The following is a 21540-nucleotide window of genomic DNA, read 5'->3' on the forward strand; positions in this document are numbered from 1 at the left end:
AAAAGATATTCCCAGTTACTCAGTTCTGTACCATATACTTGTTCATTGCTCCTATTTTGTATATTTTTAAAAAATGAACTAAGGTCACAGTACAACCCCATCTCAAGCAAAAACATTTAAAATGTGATCCGCCGGTCATTTGATAGTTTTAGGTTTGTAAGACTCATTTTGGGGCAATGGACAGCCCAGGGCAAGCAGCCTCTCAGGAGAGGGTCAGTTCGTACACACATGAACTGACATGAGCACACATGTCAGTTCATATGTGTTCACCTAGGTTAGGGAGAGCAGTCTTGAAGCAAATCATAACACAGCTGTTTTAGTATTTATTTCACATAATAAGGAAATGCCAGTACTAATACCATTTCTAAAACAATCAGCATTCACAAAAGAAAAATCATTGAAATTAAATTATTATATTTCAAATACAAAAACTCATATTCTTATAAAAAGTTTACAGATGTATAATAGACCTTCATGTAGGTGTAGTGCTTCTTTTGACAGAATAGCCTACCTTCTTCATCTTCCTTAGAACTGGCACTGTGGTCTGTCCTGGTGGAAGGGTCTTTGGGATCACCAGTGCTGTGGCCTTGGCTCTGGTTCCTAACCGGCAGTTTTTGATTTCTTTCCATCAGACCTACTCAACTGAGATCATGGTGACCCTGCCCACAATTTAACTCCTTTCCTTCCAGACTGTTCTGATCAGCCTACTTTCAAAACTGCATGCTTTCAGGGGGTGCAGAGGGGTCGGGCAAGGAGTGAAGGGAGAGAATGAGAGCTGCAGGAGGGAGGGCTCGTGGTGGGGTTTGCAGGGAGAGCTGGAGTGGGATTGGAGCGAGTCAAGAAATACAGACAAAGCTGATGATTAATGTCTGAATAACTATTGGGTAGGGCAAAAGTAGGTTTACAGTTGTTTGTATAGAAAATAATACAATAGTTAATAAACAATAATATAAGAATAAACTCTCTGTTTTTGTACTCTGTATATGGTACCAACAAACGCACCAGCATTTAAAAATACTAGATATGCTGTGGTGCTGTAATGCCAACAGCTGTTGTTGCTTCTCCCACAGCCACCTTTACATTTGCAGTGTTTAAACTTCACCTTGTTTTGTAGACCAACGCACGTCAAAAGTGGTCCTCTTCTCTTGAGAATAAGCAAATTATGCTTAGAATAAAGTGATCTCTTCTGAGATGAAGATCCTAAAATTCTGAATATTGGCACCAGTATAAAATCTACTTCCCCAGAAGACTTACATCTTTTGTAGGTACTTAGACGAAAAGATAATTTCATAGAGTGTGTGTTATATTTCAGTAATTTCAATTCCTAAATTCAAAGAAATTAAATATGTAGACATGAGCATGAGTCAAATTTGCCTGCATTGTGTATCCATGACTTCACACCATATCACTGGACTGCAGTTGTCTCTTCCATTAGTGTTCCTTGGTCTGGGGAAGTGCGTCAGAATCCATAAGGAACCTGTTTTCAAAGGGTAAACTGGGTGGATTTTAATTAAAATTGCTTTTCAATGATGTCATTGGAATATGCATTTCCAATGGTATATATTTTTTATTCATTTACATTTAAACAATTATAAAAGCAAACCAAATTTGTGGATTAGATACAAACAAAACTCTAAAATCAGTAAAATGCAGATGGCCTTACGGAAGCCAGACCCCACTGGCACTGCGCGCTGGGACTGCCTGCTGCCCGGCCTTGGTGCTCACTCACCCAGGGAAGACTCGGCTCTCTCTTCCTTTGAGCTCCTGTTACACCTTCCTCCGTGCGGAGCCAGGGCGGCTCTGGCCCTTTCCTGTCTCTTCCTAAGGAAGACTGCTTTTCTTCTTATTACTCCTGGACAATCAAGTATAATGTGGCACCAATGTACTCATTAAAATAAATGCAAATTATGTGGTGACACGCCATTATAAGGAGGTTGTTCAGAATGTGTTTTAATTAATTTTGTTTAGGATATTTATAAAAGTACAAAATTTAAAAAAATTGTATAGCACTCTCAGATCTCAGAAAAAAATCTAAGACTTTCTGTTTGAGAAATACTACAGGTCAACATGATGTGTATTGTTGATATTTTTTTGTTTCTATTCAGTTAATAAATAATATTTGTTACGTAACGTAACAAAAACTTTGAGAAGAGACCTCTTGTTTCTTCACCCTGATTAATGAAAGTAATATACCTCTTAGATATGTTTGTGAGTTTTTTAATTTCCTGTTTTTCCCCCTCAAAAGTTTTTAAGATTTTATTTATAACTTCCAGTCAAGGTGGAGGCATAGGTAAACACACCTCACCTCCTCGCACAACTACATCAAACTCACAACTAAAAAAAATAATAAATTCTAAAAGGTACAAAACCAAAAAAAAAAATCACAGCTAAACTACAGACCAAAGATCACTCAGAACCATCGGAAATTGAGTTGAGTGGACATCAGACAACTATGGAACTAAAGAAACCATGTCAAACCAGACTGGTGGGAGACACAGATGTGGAATGGGCAAGTCCCACACTCACATGTGGTGGGTAAAAATTTGGGAGGGATATTTTGGTAGTGAAGGGTCCCAGCCACATGCCAGGCTCCCCAGCTCAGGGTAGCAGTGCCAGGAAGAGAAGCCCCCATAACTTCTGGCTGTAAAAACCAGCGGGTTTGGGGTTGGTGAAAAAAATTACTGGACTCTTTGGAAGTTCCTCATAAAGGGCCTGCACCAAACTTACTCAGACTTACTCCCTCTGAGTTCCAGCACCAGGGTAGCAGCTTGAAAGGCATGAGTGGCATACAGGGAGGAACTAAAGTGTCTGGTGTTCGGGTGAGAGCTGCGGGACAGCTTCCTCCCACACAGAAAGGTGGGCAGAGGCCATTGTGCCTTTTCTGAGCCCTCCATCAACCTGAGACTCCATCAACCTGGCTTACACTGTTTGGTCTACCGTGGTGTTTACCTGAAGCTCCACCCCACTCAACTTATGATCCTGTCCCCAGCCCTCTACCTCTGATTAAGTGGCCCTAGGCCTGACACTAGTAACTTTGGATCACAGTTTGGCTCTCCCTGGGAACCTCCAAGACCAGCACAAGTAGCAGCTGTCTGCAGATTGCTTAATGGCTTATGCTGGGTGGCACTAGGCAGAATATAGGTGGTGGCTGACCCTGACTTGCAGCACCTGGGAAACCTCAGACCCTGCTCACATAGTGGACAGCTACAGACCAAGTCAGAACACCACCACCCTGCCCCTGCACAGCTGATCCTCCACGGAAGGCAGAGGTTGATGGTCGGTGGTCACAGCCAGTCCTTGTAGCTGACTGGCCTAGGTAAATTCCTCCCATAGACCTGCCAACAGCAGCCAAGGCTCACCTATAAGAGGAAGATGTACTCAGCCCATAATGAGGGCGTACCTTGAGTGCCCAGCTTGGGTGAAAGGGGAGGATGTGCCACCGAACCCTACAGGACACCTACTACATTAGGCCTCACTACCAAGACACAGAGTCAAAAGCAGCTCTACCTAATACATAGAAGAAAAAAAAAACACTGGGAGATTGCCAAAATGAGGAGATAAAGAAACATGGCCCAAATGAAAGAATAGATCAAAACTCTAGAAAAAGAGCTAAACAAAATGGAGAGGAGCAATCTATCAGATGCAGAATTCAAAACACTGCTTATTAGGATGCTGAAAGAATTCAGTGAGTACTTCAACAGCATAAAAAAAAGCCAGGCAGAACTCAAGGATATAGTAATTGAAATGCATTACAGGAAACAAACAATAGAGTGGATTAAGCTGAGAATCAAATCAATGATATGGATCATAAAGAACCAAGAAAACAACCAATCAGAGCAACAAGAAGAAAAAAGAACCTAAAAAAAAGGAAGATAGTATAAAACCTCTAGAACAATTTCAAGCAAACCAACATTCCCATCATAGGAGTGCCAGAAGGAGAAGAGAAAGAACAAGAAACTGGAAATCTATTTGAACAAATAATGAAAGAAAACTTCCCTGATTTGGTGAAGGAAATAGACATGCAAGTCCAGGAAGCACAGAGAATCCCAAACAAGACAGACATAAACAGGCTCACTCCAAGACATATCATAATTAAAGTGCCAACGGTTAAAGATAAAAGAAAGAACCTTAAAAACAAGATAAGCCCTGGCTGGTGTAGCTCAGTGGATTGAGTGCAAGCCTGCGAACCAGACAATCGCAGTTCGATTCCCAGTCAGGGCACATGCCTGGGTTGCAGGCCGGTTCCCTGCAGGCCAGTTCCCAGTAGGGGACCCATGAAGGCAACCATACATTGATATTTCTCTCCCTCTCTCCTTCCGTTCCCCTCTAAGATAAACAAATAAAATATTTAAAAAAAAAAACAAGATAAAAGACAGAATCTTAAAAACAAGACAAAAGCAGTTTGTTACCTACAGGGGAGTTCCCATAAGGCTGCTGATGTCTCAAAAGAAACTTTGCAGGCTAGAAGGGACTGCCAAGAAATATTCAAAGTCATGAAAAGCGGGGACATACAGCCGAGATTGCTCTACCCAGCAAACCTATCATTTAGAATTGAGGGCAGATAAAGAGCTTCCCAGACCAGAAAAAACTGAAGGAGTTCATCATCACTAAACCCTGATTATATGAAATGTTAAAGGGACTTATTTAAGAAAAAGAAGTTCAAAACTATGAATAATAAAATGGCAATAAACACACACCTATCAACAAAATTGAATCTAAAAATCAAACTAAGCTAGCAAGTAGAACAGAGGCAGAGTCATGGATAGGGAGAAAGTTTTGATAGTTGCCAGATGGGGGAACATGTGGTGGGATGGGTAAAGAGGTGAGGGGACTAAGAAGTACAAACAGGTAGTCACAGATTAGCCAGTGGGGTATAAAGTACAGTATAGGAAATGGAGTAGACAAAGAACTTATATGCATGACCCATGGACATGAACAAAGGTGGGGGGGATTGCCTGAGGGAGCGGGAGTGCTGCGTAGGGGGAAAAGGTGGGGGAAATTGGCACAACTGTAACAGCACAGTCAATAAAATATTTTTAAAAATATTTTATTTACATATTGATAATATGTAAATATTGTTGGCCAAGCATTGGTTTAAGTGGTGAGTCAGGGACAGCTTGCTTGCTTTACTTACTTACTTACTTACTTACTTACTTACTTACTTATTTATTTATTTATTGTGGTTGATGACACTATTACAGATATCCCCCATTTTCTGGCCTTTGCCCACCCCCATCCAGCCCCTGTTCCCGCCCCCCTGGTCTTCACTGCGCTGTTGTCTGTGTTCAAGGGCTGTGCATACGTGTTCTTTGGCTGATCTCTCAACTTCTTTTATGCATTCCCTCCTACCTGCCTCCCCTCAGATCTTTCTTTCTGCCCTTGCAACAGCATGGATGGACCTGGATAATATTATGCTCAGTGAAATAAGCCAGTCAGAGAAAGACAAATACCATATGGTCTTACTTACATGTGGAATCCAATGAACAAAATAAACTGACAAACAAATTAGAACTAGAGTCTTAGATACATGGAACTTAGAACAGGGACAGCTTTAAACATTTGGTTTCTCTTCAGAGTAACAGCTTCTGTGTGTGTGTGTCTAAGGAAGAGATGTTACTGACAAATAAATGAAATTTGCATTAACTTTACCCAACAAAGGTAAGCTCTGAAGTCAGGGTTTTAAAGTTCCTGTTTTGGCATTAATTTTCTTTTATAAAAGAGAATTCTATTAATGCTGTGAATTATGGAATTAGTGACATGGCCCGTTATAGTCCTTTAGCAATTTTTAAAGATTGTTTTTAGTTCTTTTCTTAGCCCGTGTCTATCAAAACATTTGGTTTATTCCATCAGAAATTCAGTCAGCCATTCAAATGGGTTAATTCCATGGCCAAATAGATAGTTTTGTTATTTGTATTTCACATTTGTAGGGAGTAAAAAGTTTACGTTTTGCAATTTAAGTAAGAGACTTTTTATTTTTCTTTACACAGAAGGCTAGACCATCTATAATACAGGTAAATGATTCTTTTTTAATTTACTTATCTATTTTTGAAGCACTGTTCTCTGTGGATACTACAATGTTGCCAATAATGTTTTCTTTAGGATTCTGTAACACTTTGTTCCTACCCTTTCATCTTTGATGCCCAAGCCAAGACCAAAATGTTGCAGACGGATGCCGAACTACAGATGCAGGTATCATACTTTAACAATGATTTCCTCCTCTTATGTGTTTCTTTCAACCTACATATTCAGTTGTGATTTTTACTAATAGGAGAAAGTATATTTGGATGAGTTCTATTCTAACTTTTGGAACTATCACAAATTTTTTAGCATTTTTTTGGTTGAATACGACACTTATCAGTGAATACACATTTGCATAGATGAGGAGTTGGCGAGCGTTTTCCTAAAGGCCGCATAGTAAATACTTTAGTTTGTGGGCCGTACAGTCCGTCTCAGCTTCTCAGCTGTGTCGTAGCACAATGGCAGTGACAGACACGCGTTAATGAGTGAGCATGGCGGTGTTCTCATAGAACTGTGTGCACACCGAAATTGGAATTTCATGTAATTTTCACATGTGGTGAAGTATTCTTTTTCTTTTGTTCGGCACTTTAAAAATATAGAAACCATTATGAGCTTGAGCTGTGCAAAAACAGGCAGCAGGCTGGATTTGGCCCAGTTGTTTGCTGACCCCTGATGGAGAGATAATTAAATGGAGCTTGGTAGTCTTCATTGAATTAAAACTTTAGTTATAGAGATTTATTTTAAGTACACATTTTTATTATAAAAAATAACTGGTTTTGAAAAGCCTACAAAGATATTTGTGAATTAACAACTGAAACCCACCAATCCCTGGTGGGTTGATGGATGTATAACTTTATTCATGTCACTCTTCATCTGTCTGTCTTTTTGTCTGTTTCTCTCTAGCTCTGTGTGTGTATGTATAAGTGTGTGTGTATACATATATTTGTATACATGTATATAAATATATATGTATATTTTACATATATACACATATATTTATTTTCACAGTGATATATTCTCGATATTGACAGTTTGAAGGCTTTACAGGGACAATGGACATTTTTTAAAGAATAAAAACTGTTTAACAAGTGGTTATTAGAGTTCTTTTCTGCCATTTTGAAAGTCATGATTTTTACCTACTCTTCTTCCTATTTCTTCTATTATATTATTATTTCAGTCTTAATAGTGCCTAAATCATTTCCCAGGGACTGGTTATGGATTATATGGCTCAAAGAGTATTTCAGTTATTCTCTTTGGGTTCATGTTAGAAAGATTTGTGTGTTTTATAAACATAGTAACTTGGAAAACCTATATGGAAAAGTTAAGACAAAAATAATAAAGAACAATGGAGATGCAGTCAGCGTGTCCCCACACACCCCAGACTGAAGGCGCAGCTGGCTGTCCCCACCCTCAGGTGTGCTCTGAGTGATTGTGTTCTTGATGTGTCACTCCAGGTGGCGGTCAACGGAGCCAACCTGCAGAATGTCTTCATGCTTCTCACCTTGGAGCCTCTGCTGGCCAGAAGCCCCTTCCTGGTCCTTCATGTTCGCAGGAACAACCTTGTTGGAGACGCCCTAAGAGAGCTGAGCATCCATTCTGATATTGATCTAAAAAAGCCTCTCAAAGTGAGCCCTTCAGTATATTCCTCTAAATACCTTCCTAATTTTCCTTTACAGTGTTGATGAAACAACAAAGATCTTATTAGTAAAATTGTGGAGTGCAGCCATTCATTATTTCTTTCATCCATTTTACAAGAATTTAATCACCTCCTTCTGTTAAATCACCAAACAGTAGATCTCAACATACATCAGGGACTTCCGCCAAGATGGAGGCGTAGGTGGAAGCACTGTGCCTCCTCCCACAACCAAGTTTAAAAACAACAAAGTTTTAGCAACAAAAACACAGCCAAAACCACAGAAAATTGAACTTCACGGAAGTCTGACAACAATGAACCCTTCAGCCAAACCGATAAACCGGTGAAGGAGGGAGCAGTGAGACAGACTGTGCAGGCCCCAGTGGCAGGAAGCAGCAGAGGGGACTGCCATTGTCCCTCTCTGACCCCGCCCCCACCTACAACGTCACAAACCAGCGACCTGGGTGGCCACGCCCTAGCGAACACCTAAGCCTCTGCTCCTCATACCTAACAGGCGCAGATCAAAACATGGCTCAAGAAGAACTTAGAGCCCCAGAGCCGATAAATCTAAGCAGTGAAGAAATAGCCAAACTTTCAGATGCACAGTTTAAAACACTGGTGATCAGGATGCTCACAGAACTGGTTGATTTTAGTCACAAATTAGAGGAACATCTGAAGGCTAAACTAATTGAAATGAATGGAAATGCACAGGAAACCAATAGTAATGGAAAGGAAACTGGGACTCAAATCAAAGGAGCGGACCAGAAAGAGGTAAAAAATGACCAAACAGAAAAGAATGAAGAAACAAGAATTCAAAAAAATGAGGAGAGGCTTAGGAACCTCCAGGACATCTTGAAACATTCCAACATCAGAATTACAGGGGTACCAGAAGGGGGAAAGGAACAGCCACAAGTGGAAAACTTATTTGAACAAATACTAAAGGAGAATTTCCCCAATCTGGCAAAGGAAATAGACTTCCAGGAAATCCAGAAAGCTCGGAGAGTCCCAAAGAAGTTGGACCCAAGAAGGAACACACCAAGGCACATCATAATTACATTAGCCAAGATTAAAATGAAGGAGAGAATCCTAGAAGCAGCAAGAGCTAAGGGGACAGTCACCTACAAAGGAGTTCCCATCAGACTGTCAGCAAATTTCTCCAAAGAGACCTTCCAGGCAAGAAGGGGCTGGAAAGAGGTATTCCAAGTCATGAAATCCAAAGACCTACATCCAAGATTGCTCTATCCAGCAAAGCTTTCATTTAGAATGGAAGGGCAGATAAAGTGCTTCTCAGATAAGATCAAATTCAAGGAGTTCATCATCACCAAGCCCTTATTATATGAAATGTTAAAGGGACTTACCTAAGAAGAAGAAGATAAGAAAGATGAACAGCAAACTCACAGTTATTAACAACCACACCTAAAACAAAAGCAAACCAAGAGGATAGCTAGATCAGAAGCAGAACCATAGAAATGAAGATCATATGGAGGGTTAGCAACAGGGGAGTGGGGGAAGGGGGGGGGGGGAAGGTACAGAAAAATAAGTAGCATAGACGGTAGGTAGAAAATGGATAGGGGGGAGGGCAAGAATAGTAGGGGAGATATAGAATCTAAAGAATTTGAGACACATGGTCATAAACTAAAGGGGGGGAATGGTAGGGGAGGGGGTGTGCAGGGTGGAGGGGAATGAAGGGGGGAATAGAACAACTGTAATGGCATAATCAATAAAATATATTAAAAAAAACATACATCAGATAAAAATGCCTGTGGATTACTCGAGGAGTTATAGGGCTTTCTTTGTCTGCTGTCTTTGGTGTATCTGCTCCAGTTCTACCCAAAATGAGTAAGCAACAGCAAAAGTAAAGCTTCAGCTAAGTACAAAACTATCAAGCCAGGATCTAGGAAGTCTTTTGGATGCCAAAGATTTAAGAGAAAGAAGGTGCAAAGGAGAATATAGAGAGGCAGTGGAGTCATCCGGGACATCGTTGGCCGCTATGCAGGCACTCTTAGTGCCCTGATGTTACTGAGTGAAGAAGTTATCTTTCCTCCCAGACTCTGCATGTTTAGTACTTAATGTGTTCCCAGGGCTTTGCACAATGCTTGTTACACAGTAGGTATTAGTAAATATTTAGTGAATTACTTTACTAAATTTAGTGAATTACTTGAGATTTGAAGTCACTTATTTTTCCCTTTGGATGTCTACATCTCTATTTCCAGTCCTCTTGTAAACTAGTTGCTGAAATGTAATAAGCAAGAAACTCATGGTCTCCACGATATTTTCACCCTTTTTAGAATGTCCAGTGAGTACTGTCCGTCCCATCAGTCTGCCTGGGAGTTCTCCCTAGAACTTCTGGGTTATATTTTTGATCTAACGGGCCTGTTTTTGCCTCCTGTTTTCAATCAGTAATTCTGATACGATAGTTTTTGCTTTGTAGTGTGTCTGCGCTGCCTTCTGCTCCTTCCATGTGATCAAAGCTGTAATGTCTGTCCCCACCATTTCTCTCATCCTGAAGACAGCCATAGTATAAGCTTTCTCAAATGCTGTTTTTAGCTCTGTGCCTGAGCTCCTACTTATAAATTTGGGATGATAATAGTAATATCTATGCATGAGGCTGTTCTGAGGATTAGGTTAATAGAGTGTAAGTGCTGGCATGTAGTGACTCTCAGTAACTCTCATTCGCTGGTTTGCTGTAGTTGTTACTATGATGATCGTTATGGGTCCAGCATGCCCTATATGGGTCTGTTTGTGGGTTTTTTTATAGCCCCTCACCCAGCCCAGCTCTGTATTTACTTAGAATGCTCTCCTCCCTCCGTAGGCATCAGTTTCTTCAAGAAACACTTTTTTTACTCAGCTTAATTATTGCTTTTCTGTCCGTTCCCGAATGTTTACCTCTCAAAGTATTTGACTCTTTGAAAATAAAATGTATTGTCTAGTGGATTCTTTTATGTTTACCTTACTGGCTTAAATAGATGGTATACTTTCTGTGGACGCATGGTAAACTTCTAGCTTTATTTGTATCCCCTGAGGTACCTGGCAAAAATTCTGTGTCTGTGGTGCCTTGTTAATAAGTGGACACCCCTTGCCATTTTCATTGCATCAGTATATTGTGTTATACCTCCCTTCCTTTGTCCTGACTTGGGGAAGAATTTGCTAAAAAAACAAAGACATAGAATGCCAAAGATTCTTTGAAGTATAATTCTATTTTCATTGATTTAAGGTAATCTTTGATGGTGAAGAAGCAGTGGATGCTGGTGGTGTCACGAAGGAGTTCTTTCTTTTACTGTTGAAAGAACTTTTGAATCCCATCTATGGAATGTTTACATACTATGAGGATTCAAATCTCTTGTGGTTTTCAGATACGGTAAGTTAGTGATGTCATAGTTAAATGGATAGAATTAAACATTTTCTAAAAAGTTGTGAGGCCAATCCCCATACTTTTTATTTTGAAAAGGAAAGCATAACAAAGAAAATAATTTAAAATGTTAAATAATATATCCAGTCTTCATTTTTCCACCAGTTGCCAAGACCTAATAGTGTCTTTTGTCACTCATCAGCCCTATTTCGATTTCTAGTGGGAAGATCCGAGTGTCGTTACCCTCCAGGGGTGGGAAAGCACAGCGTGATAAGTGAATTGCTCTTATGACATGTGGAAGGTAGTAGTCAGATATGTCTTATTTTAATAACAATGGTAGTATGTAGATGAATACTTACACAAGTAAACATACATGTACTTTATTTTTGAAAACTGAGTAGGAGAGCCAAGTTTTTAAAGGCATTCTAATTTTAACCAGATTATAATTTAGTTCTCTTTTTACCAGAATTTTCTCCCTAGATCTGCACTGTCCTAACATGTAGCCATTAGCCAGCCACATGTGGCCATTGAAATTTAAATTCTATTTAATTAAAATTAAACAGTACCAAAGATTCATTTTCTCAGGCATGCTGGCCACATTTCAAGTGGCCGCCGTCCAGGGCTGCACAGAGCCAGATGTCCCCATTGCCGCAGGAAGTGCTGTTGGACAGCACTGCTCTGTGCGAGCACAACCCTGTGCCGCAGAGTGACATTTCTGTCAGTGATGGGTGGCATATGTGACAGAGGCCACATAGGATTGATTACAATGGAGCTGAAAAATTCCTGTTGCCTTCCGACATCATAGTCATTGTAACATTGTAGCACAACACATTGCTCACGTTTGTGATGACGCTGGTGTGAACACGCCTGCTGCGCTGCCCGTCGTGTAGAAGTGTAGCACATGTAGTTATATACAGTGCATCATACCTGATAATGATAATAAAATACCATGTTACTGGTTTACGTAGTTCCTATACTGCATGTTTTATCATTGCCTTAGAGTGTACTCTTTCTACTTATAAAAAATAATTTGCTGTAAAGCGGTTACTTGGGTAGCAGCCTCAGACATCTCATTTACTGTTTCTCCTGACTGCATCACTTTCTCTTGCTCTTGGTTTAATCTCCTGTTGTTTAGCACAGTGACATGCTGTACGGGTTTGTAGCCCAGGGGCAGTGAGCTGTACCAGGTAGTCTAGCTGTGTGGTAGGCCATGCCGTTTAGATTTGTGTGAGGCACCCTATGATGTTTGTGTGGGGACAAAATTGCCTGGCGCATTTCTCACAACGACCCCTTTCTTTAAGTGGCAAATGACTGTATAAGCTGTTCTTTCTGTCACTAGATGAGCTATAAATGCTTAACTTGGTCTACATTGTGTCTTTTGGGGATAATCAAATTTTTGTCAAGGGCATTTCTCTGCTCCAGAAGGTAACTAAATATTAATAAGGTCTTTATTCTTTTATACTGAACATATTTTATGGTGCATGGTGGATTGTTTTGAGGGCTGGAAACACTATTTCTTTTTAACACATTTGCATATGTACTGAAAAGTGTTTTGTAGAGCACAACTGGTTTCACCTGATTGGCATAACCTGTGGACTAGCTATCTACAATTCAACCGTGGTTGATCTCCACTTCCCGTTGGCGCTGTATAAGAAATTACTGAATGTAAAGCCTGGCTTGGAAGACTTAAAGGAACTGTCACCCACTGAAGGAAGGTACAAAGCTAAAATATCAGCTGGTGTGGGGAACTGCTCTCGCTGCTTCTGGCAGTGTGGATTGAAGGGTGAAAATACCACAGGTACAAGTGTGTGTTTATCGAAACCGTATGGCTAAACTCTGTTGTGTGCATTTTGGCCTAAGGTGTAGCCATACAGCTCCTTGCTTGCAACCTGTCACTCCATGAGCAGAAGTAAAGGAAGGAAAAGAAAAGGGAAGTCATAGCTGCCCAGAAATACAATATGATTCCTTTTCTTTCTTATTCCCAACAAAAAATAAGTACTTTGAGGTTTGTTATGCTCCAGAAATTCATGGGGAGAAAAATATCAAAAAGGGGAGCCTGTATTAAAAAGAAAACAACCCTACATTTCCTCCCCTCTCTGTGTTCCTCTTTCCTGTGTGTCTCCTTTATTGTCACACTGCTGTCAATGCTTCTGGTCACCCTGTGTGTGGGCTCTTTCCCTCCACACCACCGAGCACTTCTCCACAGCACCAGCTGGGTGCTGTACAACTTCACTAAATTCGGACCCCGTCTGCCTGGGTAGTGTCAGATCCCACAGGATCTGTCCTAAAGACTTTAAGGGATCCGTCCCAAAAGCCTGCTTCCCCATTTCAGATGCCGGTTGCAAGCGAGAGGTCTCCAGGTTATCCAAAACACTTGTCTGAGTTTGCTACAAATCAGAGGTTCTCATGACCCCCTCAGGTTTGCTGAATTTGCTAGAGCAGCTCACAGAACTCATGGAAACACATTTACCAGTTTATCAAAGCATGTGCTGAAGTATACGATTTCTTTTCATGAACATCCAGATGAGGAGATACATAGGAAGGGGTCTGGCAGGATCCTGACTACAGGCGCCTCTGTCCCTGTGGAGTTGGGGTGTGTCACCCTCCTGGTACGGATGTGTTCACCCACCCAGAAGCTTTCTGAGCCCCCTATTTTGGGGTTTTATAGAGGCTTTCTCTGCCCAGGAGCTGACCCAGTCATCTCCGTAGAACAAGAGGTGCTCCTAGTGCTCTCATCACTTAGGAATTTACAAGGGCTTTAGGAGCCCTGTTCCAGGAACCAGAGACCAATATATATTGAATATGTTTTTTCTATGATCTCCCAGAGCCTTTAAAAAAAAGTTTGAGATATAATTCACATACCATCTGATTCACCCACGTGAACGTATACCATCCAGTGATGCTTAGTAATTCGGAGTTGTGTAGCCACCACCACTTTAGAATGTTTCCATCGCCTGAAAAGGAAACCTGTCCTCCTTAGTGGTCATCCCCACTATCCTAAGCCCACATGCGCCAGGGCCTGCTAATCTACTTTCTGTTTCTATAGGTTTGCCTGTTCTGGATATTTTATATATAATCGGAATCATTTAGTATATTGTCCTTTGTGTCTGCCTTCTTTCACACAGCATGTTTTCAAAATTCATGTATATTGTAACTCATATCAGTGTTCTATTTCTTTTCATTGCCAAACAATATTCCATTAATATGGATATACTGATTTTGTTTACCTGTTCATTAGTTGATGAACATTTGGCTTGTTTCTGCTTTTTTGATATTATGCTGCTATTGATTATGCTTTTTTGATTATGCTGCTATTGACATTCTTTTGGTTTTTTTGGTTTTTTGAAATCCTCATCCAAGGGTATGCTTTTCATTGATTTCAGAGAGAGAGAGGGAATGAGAGAGAAAGACATCAATGTGAGAGAGAAACATTGATTGCCTCCTGTATGTGTCTCTATGGGGGCTCAAACCTGCAACCTAGGTACGTCCCCTGACCAGAGATCAAACTACAACCTGTTGGTGCATGGGACAAATCTCCAATGAACTGAGCTACCCAGCCAGGGCAGTTATGGACATTCCTGTTCAAGTTTTTGTGTAGATAAAAGTGTTCATTTCTTGGGTATACTCTATACCTAGGCATTGAATTGCTAAGTCATTAGCCTTTTGAGAAACTGGCGGGCAGTTTTCCAAAGTAGTGAGGACATGTTTTTATGTTATTTTCTTTCTGGTGCTTAAAACTCCTTTATTCTGAGTTTTTCTGTACTGATTTTATGTAGCATAAGATTAAGCATATAAAAAGACACCATATCCTGGTAGCAGCCCAAGTGTCCATCAGTAGATGAGTGGATAAAACAGTTATGGGACATTTACACAGTGGGGTACTACTCTGCTGTAAAAGGGAAGAAAATCCTACCCTTCGTGACAGCACGGACGGACCCAGGGAACATTACGCTAAGTGAAATAAGCCAGTCAGAGGAAGACAAGTACCATATGATTTCACTCATAAGTGGAATCTAATGAACAGACTGAACCGACAATTGAAATAGAAAAAGACCTGTAGATAGAGAACAGGATGACAGCTAAGGGCTGGGAGGAGGTGAGGAGGTGGAGGGATTGAGCAAAAAGGAAAAAGGACTCATGGTCATGGACAACAGTGTGGTGTTTGCTGTGGGGCGACAGGTATAAAGAGACTAAATGGTAATAAAAAATACAATAAAATAAACAAAAAATGTATTTTTAAAATGAAAGCATGTTATTTATGTTAATATATGAGTTTATTAAGGCTAATTTAAATAAATACATGAATATTTTTAAAGGCACCATATTTTTAGCTTTCTGTAAACAGTGTAATGCGCTCGTCATTATCAGCAAGAAAAATCCCTTTTTATGTTACGCTATGTTATGTTTTATGTTACGAGGAAGAGTCCTGACTTTAAGATGGAGACAGAGAAGGGTAGTCTCTAAGGTACCCTCTGGAAATGCGAATCACACCACCTGTAGAGGACACCAATCCTGAGAAACCATAAGGATGGCAGGGGTGGGGTCATGGAGAGCAGAAGAGAAAATCTAGAAGGAATATTAAAAAAATGACAGAGGAGACCCAGGCAGAGCTAAATTTTTGGAAACTGGAGAGTGACAGAACTTTGCACTGTGTGCTTTACTAGCCTTGCTGAGAATGCTGTATGTCAAGTAATGATTTTGGCTAAGTAACTGTTGCCAAATTTAAATTTCATGCTAAGAATTTTCTTCCTGGGCAATTCTTTATGGAAGTGCCAGACCTGCAGCTCACTAAACAAGAAAGTGCAAATGAGGTCTAGCTACAAGAATGTATTCTCTTGAAAACTAGGCTATGACCATTGTTGGATAAACATTTTTAAGGAGTTCATGGGTGCAAGTGCTTTAGTCTGACAGCCAACAGAGTATCTTATACAGCCCTTTGTATTAATAAGAAAGCCATTAAGATTCTTAGTGGATGAGATGACTTTGAGTTGGGGGGCTCTGCCCACAGGCCACCCCCACTCCCCCCCCCGCAGCCACGAATGAGAATAAGTTTACCAAGATGTGATCTGCTTGTGGAGGAAAGGTGGCCGATCTTTCAAAGGAGAAAGGCCAGAAGCCTTTTCCTCAATGGGCTTTTATTGGGTTCATTTTGCACGGGAATACAGGTAAAAGCTCATCAATCATTGTCAGGCAGTAAGGATCAAACAATAGATAACATACAAAGAACTATGAGGGCTTATTCTGAGTCAGGGTCAGTTACCTAAAGGGCTATAAAACTTTGGGAAGGAAACTCATTTCCTGCTTGGACCCTTGTCAGAAAACTGAGGACATTCTTAGCAAAGCAGGTTTCACAGGATTTTAAGTATTTTTTTTTTTAGGCCTGATTGCCCTGGGGAACCTCCCATTCCTGCCCTGGGCTGCATTGCCTTCTGGCATTATTTAAGGCTTAAGTCAGGCAGGGGAAGTAAGGAAGCCAAGAGATTAAGAGACTTCTCACAGACAGAATGAAGGCTCAGGCTATGTCAAAGCCAAGGGGCGAGGGTCCATCACCCCCTTTTTCTGTAGTCCCCCAAGTCCTTCCCTGGGGGGCCCCTTTGTGACCATGCCTGTCATGATCACAAAGGTGATCTGCAGGTGCCTGGCACATGTGGGCTTAGGATACTGGAGATGACAACTAAGGAGAACAGGTTTCCTTTTCAGGTAATGAAAACATTCTAAAGTGGTGGTGGCTACACAACTCCGAATTACTAAGCATCACTGGATGGTATACGTTCACGAGGGTGAATTAGATGGTATGTGAATTAGATGGGATGCAGGTCATCCCTCCCTTGAGGAATCTTACCCATCATTGGCTAACAAGTTATCCCCTTGGGACCAAGCAAGGTGAAGTAAAGGTGACAGAGACAGTGCCCCTGCCAGGGAGATAAGCTTTGTCTCCTTAGTGGCTTAGGGTCCCAAGGTCTCTCATTTAGCCTTAGCCATGGGGGATTACAGCTTCTGAAACCAGGCAGGGTGATTCCCAACATTTGAGGCTTTTTTTTTTAACGACAGGTGGCTTATTCTATTAATGCATGTATGTAGGTGAAACCAGTCTGTAGAACCACTATGGTACCGTCTCCCCCAATACCTACTTTCAAGCAATACCGGGGTTAAAAGAACATAAATGTGTTAGATATAACTTCTTTTGAGTTTCTTCATAAATCCAGTAATATTTGTCAGTAAGAAATGAGAATAATTAATATCTTACAGGTCTACTGTCATATTTCTTTGTCAAGATATAGTAACATGATTTTCTGTCAGCCTGAATTTATATTCATTCCAGAATCTTCTTTGATAGTTTTTCCTTGCATACAGCCTGGGAATGTGACTGAGATAAAAAAGCACTATTGCCACATCTGATTTGCCTTTTTTCCTTTCTCCATCATTCTATGATTAGGAGTCTTCAAGAACTTTTAGATTATCCTGGGGAAGATATTGAGGAGACTTTCTGTCTCAACTTTACGGTAAGGATTTACAGTTTTACTTGTGATTGTGCCTGTCTCTCTCTTCATGATTACAAGTCATAACTAACATTGGTTTTTCTCCAAATCAAATAACAAATTCAGGGAATTCTCTGAACCAAATTATTTTAGTCAGAGTGTCTTAAATTCAGTACATGTGTTGAATAAATCAATGAATAATTAATCTATATTCTTAAGAAAATTACTGAAGCACTAATCCTTTTTATTCCTGATACATGTATTTCTTTTCTAGAGTTCATATCATTTCTCTTTGCCCGCATTTATTGCCAACTCCAAATCTTAAAATGAAGAGATCTTTTAAGGCGCCAGTGTTTTCTGACTCAGGTTCTTTCTCTCTCCCCCTCCCTCCAAGAATTTTCTGTGGTAATAATTAGTAGCCACTAAGCTACATTTGTTCCTAAAGATTCTCTCACTTACCTAGAAAGATAAGTAGTAAACAAAATGGAAACATTTCTTTTTTCCCCTAAATGTAGATTTGTCGAGAAAGCTATGGAGTGATTGAGCAGAAGGAGCTGATACCTGAGGGAGACAGAGTCACTGTGAGCAAGGACAACAGGTTAGTCCACCCCTTGGCCTTTTGCAGATGGTGCTCCTTTAATTTTTTGTACTTTTAAGACCAAGACTGAAGTTAAATTTTAATCCTTTTTTCAGAAGTAAGGGGAGAGAACAAGAAATTTAATGAATTTTTAATAGTAGAGGAAGCATCGAACTTGAATTCAGGAGATAACTGTTTTAATTCTGGACCTCTATCTTACTGGTTTTTAGCCCTAAACAACTCATGTAAACTGTTTGATCTCAGTTCCTCATCTGAAAAATAGGAACTATAAAAACTACCCTACCCAGCCTATGGGATGGTTGTGAGACTAAGGTTAAGATAATTTATAGGAAACATTTTGGAATGAATGAACTCCCAGCATCTCACACAAGGTTTCCAGTATCTAGCAGAGTGCTTGACACACAAATGCTGGAAAAATATGTGTGGAATAGATGAATTTTAAAAAGATGCTTACTCTTATTGTCATTTTACTGCTGAAGAATTTGCAATATAGATTTTAAATTAATATTTTCTCTGCCTCATGATAATTAATTCAAGTACATCTGATTTTTTTTCAGGATGATTTACCATCTTTGTATTATCTTTTTAGAGGAGAAAAAATTTCATTTTGTTTTCTTTTAAGTCGTGACTGAGGTTGCTGGCGATCTGCTGTTAATTAATTTAGTTTACAAACCCTGTCAGCCGTGCGCCAGGCATGTCGCTGCGTACAGGAGACAAGTGACTTTTATGTTTGAGAAGCTCAAGATTTGTTGGGGAAGGTCAGTGTAAGCGAACAATTGCAGTAGATTACTGTGTGCATGACAGAGTAATAGGCCCAGTGCCACAGAAGCACAGGGACAGGTGACAGCACTTTGCCTAGACATTAAAGAATGTAAGTGAGGGAGACGTTTTTGGCACCGGGAATACTGAGATCAGGACTCGAGTGTGACAAATGGTGGAGAAGGATGAGTACTTACTTACGGGATGGGGTGTAGTGTATGGATGAAGAGTGGGCGTTGCAATAGTGTTAGAGTAGAGGTTGTCAAGGCCTTAAATGAGATTTGGACTGGGGCGTGGTTGATCCGTTTTAGAATAATAACCGGTGGGCATGTGGAAATAGACCACGTACAGGGGGACCCATGAGGAGGCTATTGAGGTGGCTCAGGTAAGGGGTGATGAGGGCCAGAATGAAGGTAATGGGATTACAGGGTCGGCTGCATGTTGGTTTTGTAATCACTGGGAGCTTGTGTCTGATTACCAATGGGCAGCAGTAGAGAGGCATGTAACAATAACACTGAGGTTTCTAATTTACACAACTGACTAACAGGAAACAGAATCCGTAAAAGAGGGGGGAGGGGGAAAAGGAGGTCCATTTTTGATATGTTGATTTTGACATGACTGTGTGATACCCAGGTGGTTGTCACTTTTCAGTTTAGAACTGAAAGTTTGCATGTGTTATATCTTGAGAGAGAGAGGTCTTGTATGAATATTTTATTTAGTTACTTATTGCCAGCATCAGTCGCCAGTGAACTTGAGGTCACTTACAACGAGAACCCAGAGAAACAGGGATGGAGTCAATTAAAAAACAAGTTTGGGGAAATTGCACATTCTCAGAGGAGCTTTGTTATATTAGAATAGAAGGTAGATTCCTAAGATGAGGATTTAGGGATCATTAGCATACTGGCTAGAGTTAAAGCTGCTGTCTTGAGGAAGTGGTAGAGGGTGGGGAAAGAGGGGAGAGGGGTGGGCTCTAGTTAGGAGGGTTGTGAGTAAAAAAGCCCTCACAGAGGAAAGCAAGGCTTTATTTAATCAATGAAAAAAGGTAAAGAAGCTGGATGCTGTTGGAAAGTTAAAACCAATTTACTCTAGGCTGTAGTTGGCTTCTTTCTATAAATAACTGGAAACGTGCAAGCAGAGATCCTGTGAAATTCACTCTGTCCAAGTGATCTGCCTTGGCTTCCTCCCATACATCTTCCCTTTTGAAAATAGGAACAATAGAAAATCTGACAGACCTCTTCTTTCACCCTTTACATTAAAAATACATATATATTTTATTGATTATACTATTACAGTTGTCCGATTTCCCCCCTTCATTCCCCTCCGCCCTGCACACCCTCTCTCACTCACATTCCCCCCTTTAGTTAATCTCTGTGTGTCTTAAGTTCTTTAGCTTCTACATTTCCCATACTATTCTTGCCCTCCCCCTGTCTGTTTTCTACCTACCGTCTATGCTACTTATTCTCTGTACATTTTCCCCCCTTTTCCTCTTCCCACTTCCCTGATGCTAACCCTCCATGTGATGTGCATTTCTGTGGTTCTGATTCTGTTCTAGTTGTTTGCTTAGTTTGCTTTTGTTTTAGGTGTGGTTGTTAATAATTCTAAGGTTGCTGTCATTTTACTATACATGTTTTTTACCCTCTTTTTCTTAGATAAGTCCCTTTACCATTTCATATTATAAGGGCCTGGTAATGACGAACTCCTTGAACTTGACCTTATCTGAGAAGCATTTTATCTGCCCTTCCATTCTAAATGAAAGCTTTGCTGGATAGATCAATCTTAGATGTAGGTTCTTGCCTTTCATGACATAGAATACTTCTTTCCAGCCCTTTTTTGCCTGCAAGGTCTCTTTTGAGAAATCAGCTGACAGTCTGATGGGAACTCCTTTGTAGGTTACTGTCCCTTTATCTCTTGCTTCTTCTAGAAGACACTTATTGAAGACACCTGTGGGGGTTGAGATGCTGGGAGAAGTGTCTTCGATAAGTGTTTTGTGCCTTTATTTCTCCACACTGAGACCCTGGGTTGCATGGTCTGTCTTGCTCCCCAGTTTTGCCTGGTTTATCTGCATGTGAATGTGTGACCTCCCAGTCAGCCAGCTGCCTTGTACCGTGCACCACTTCACTATCACTGCCTTGCTGGGTCTGCCTGTTGACACCCTACACTCAGGGTCTACCAGCTGCTGCTGCCTGCACTCCCAGGGTCTGCCCGCTGCCATCCGGTGCACCCGGGGTTTGTCAGCTGCTGCCGTGTGCACCAGGTATCACTGCTTTTTTGGCCTCGACCCCTCCACCCAGCTCCACCCGTCCTACTGGTCTGGATGAATGTGTCTACTTTAACTCCTTGGTTGTCGGACTTCCATACAGTTCAGTTTTCTGTCAGTCTGGTTGTTATTTTGTTTCTAAATTGTTGTTGTCCTTATTTTGGTTTTGTGAGGAGGCACAGTGTGTCTACCTATGCCTCCATCTTGCCCAGAAGTCCCACCTCTTACATTTTTAAGACAGAAGTCAATGTGGTCTAATGTAACATAACTTTTTTGTCGTGTAAACCTTCCTGACTATCCAGGAAGCCTCAGCTCTGGGGAAAGAGTGAACTGTAATATCAGAGTTAAGTGAAATGGTGCTGAAGTTGCTCAGCACCCAAAAAAATGGCTTCAGATAATGAGATGACCTTGATTTTAGGACCCTAATACAGAGGCTAGTCTTCTCTC

At 40.7% G+C, this 21540-nt stretch overlaps 1 protein-coding gene across 4 annotated transcripts in view; it reads left to right on the forward strand.

The window, feature by feature from the left end:
* The window catches only part of HERC3 (HECT and RLD domain containing E3 ubiquitin protein ligase 3), a 105658-nt gene that overhangs the window by 61968 nt on the left and 22150 nt on the right, over positions 1–21540 (forward strand). For all 4 annotated transcript variants that reach the window (XM_037141071.2, XM_037141075.2, XM_037141072.2 and 1 more), the window contains 7 exons: positions 5988–6011; positions 6100–6189; positions 7473–7643; positions 10866–11009; positions 12549–12715; positions 17437–17503; positions 17995–18077. In XM_037141071.2, coding sequence (XP_036996966.2) covers positions 5988–6011; positions 6100–6189; positions 7473–7643; positions 10866–11009; positions 12549–12715; positions 17437–17503; positions 17995–18077 — 746 coding nt within the window. The remainder of the gene's footprint in view (positions 1–5987; positions 6012–6099; positions 6190–7472; positions 7644–10865; positions 11010–12548; positions 12716–17436; positions 17504–17994; positions 18078–21540) is intronic.

The sequence above is a fragment of the Artibeus jamaicensis genome, unplaced genomic scaffold (genome assembly GCF_021234435.1).
Source record: "Artibeus jamaicensis isolate MK-2021 breed Jamaican fruit bat unplaced genomic scaffold, CSHL_Jam_final contig_452, whole genome shotgun sequence".
Classification (NCBI taxonomy): Eukaryota; Metazoa; Chordata; class Mammalia; order Chiroptera; family Phyllostomidae; genus Artibeus; species Artibeus jamaicensis.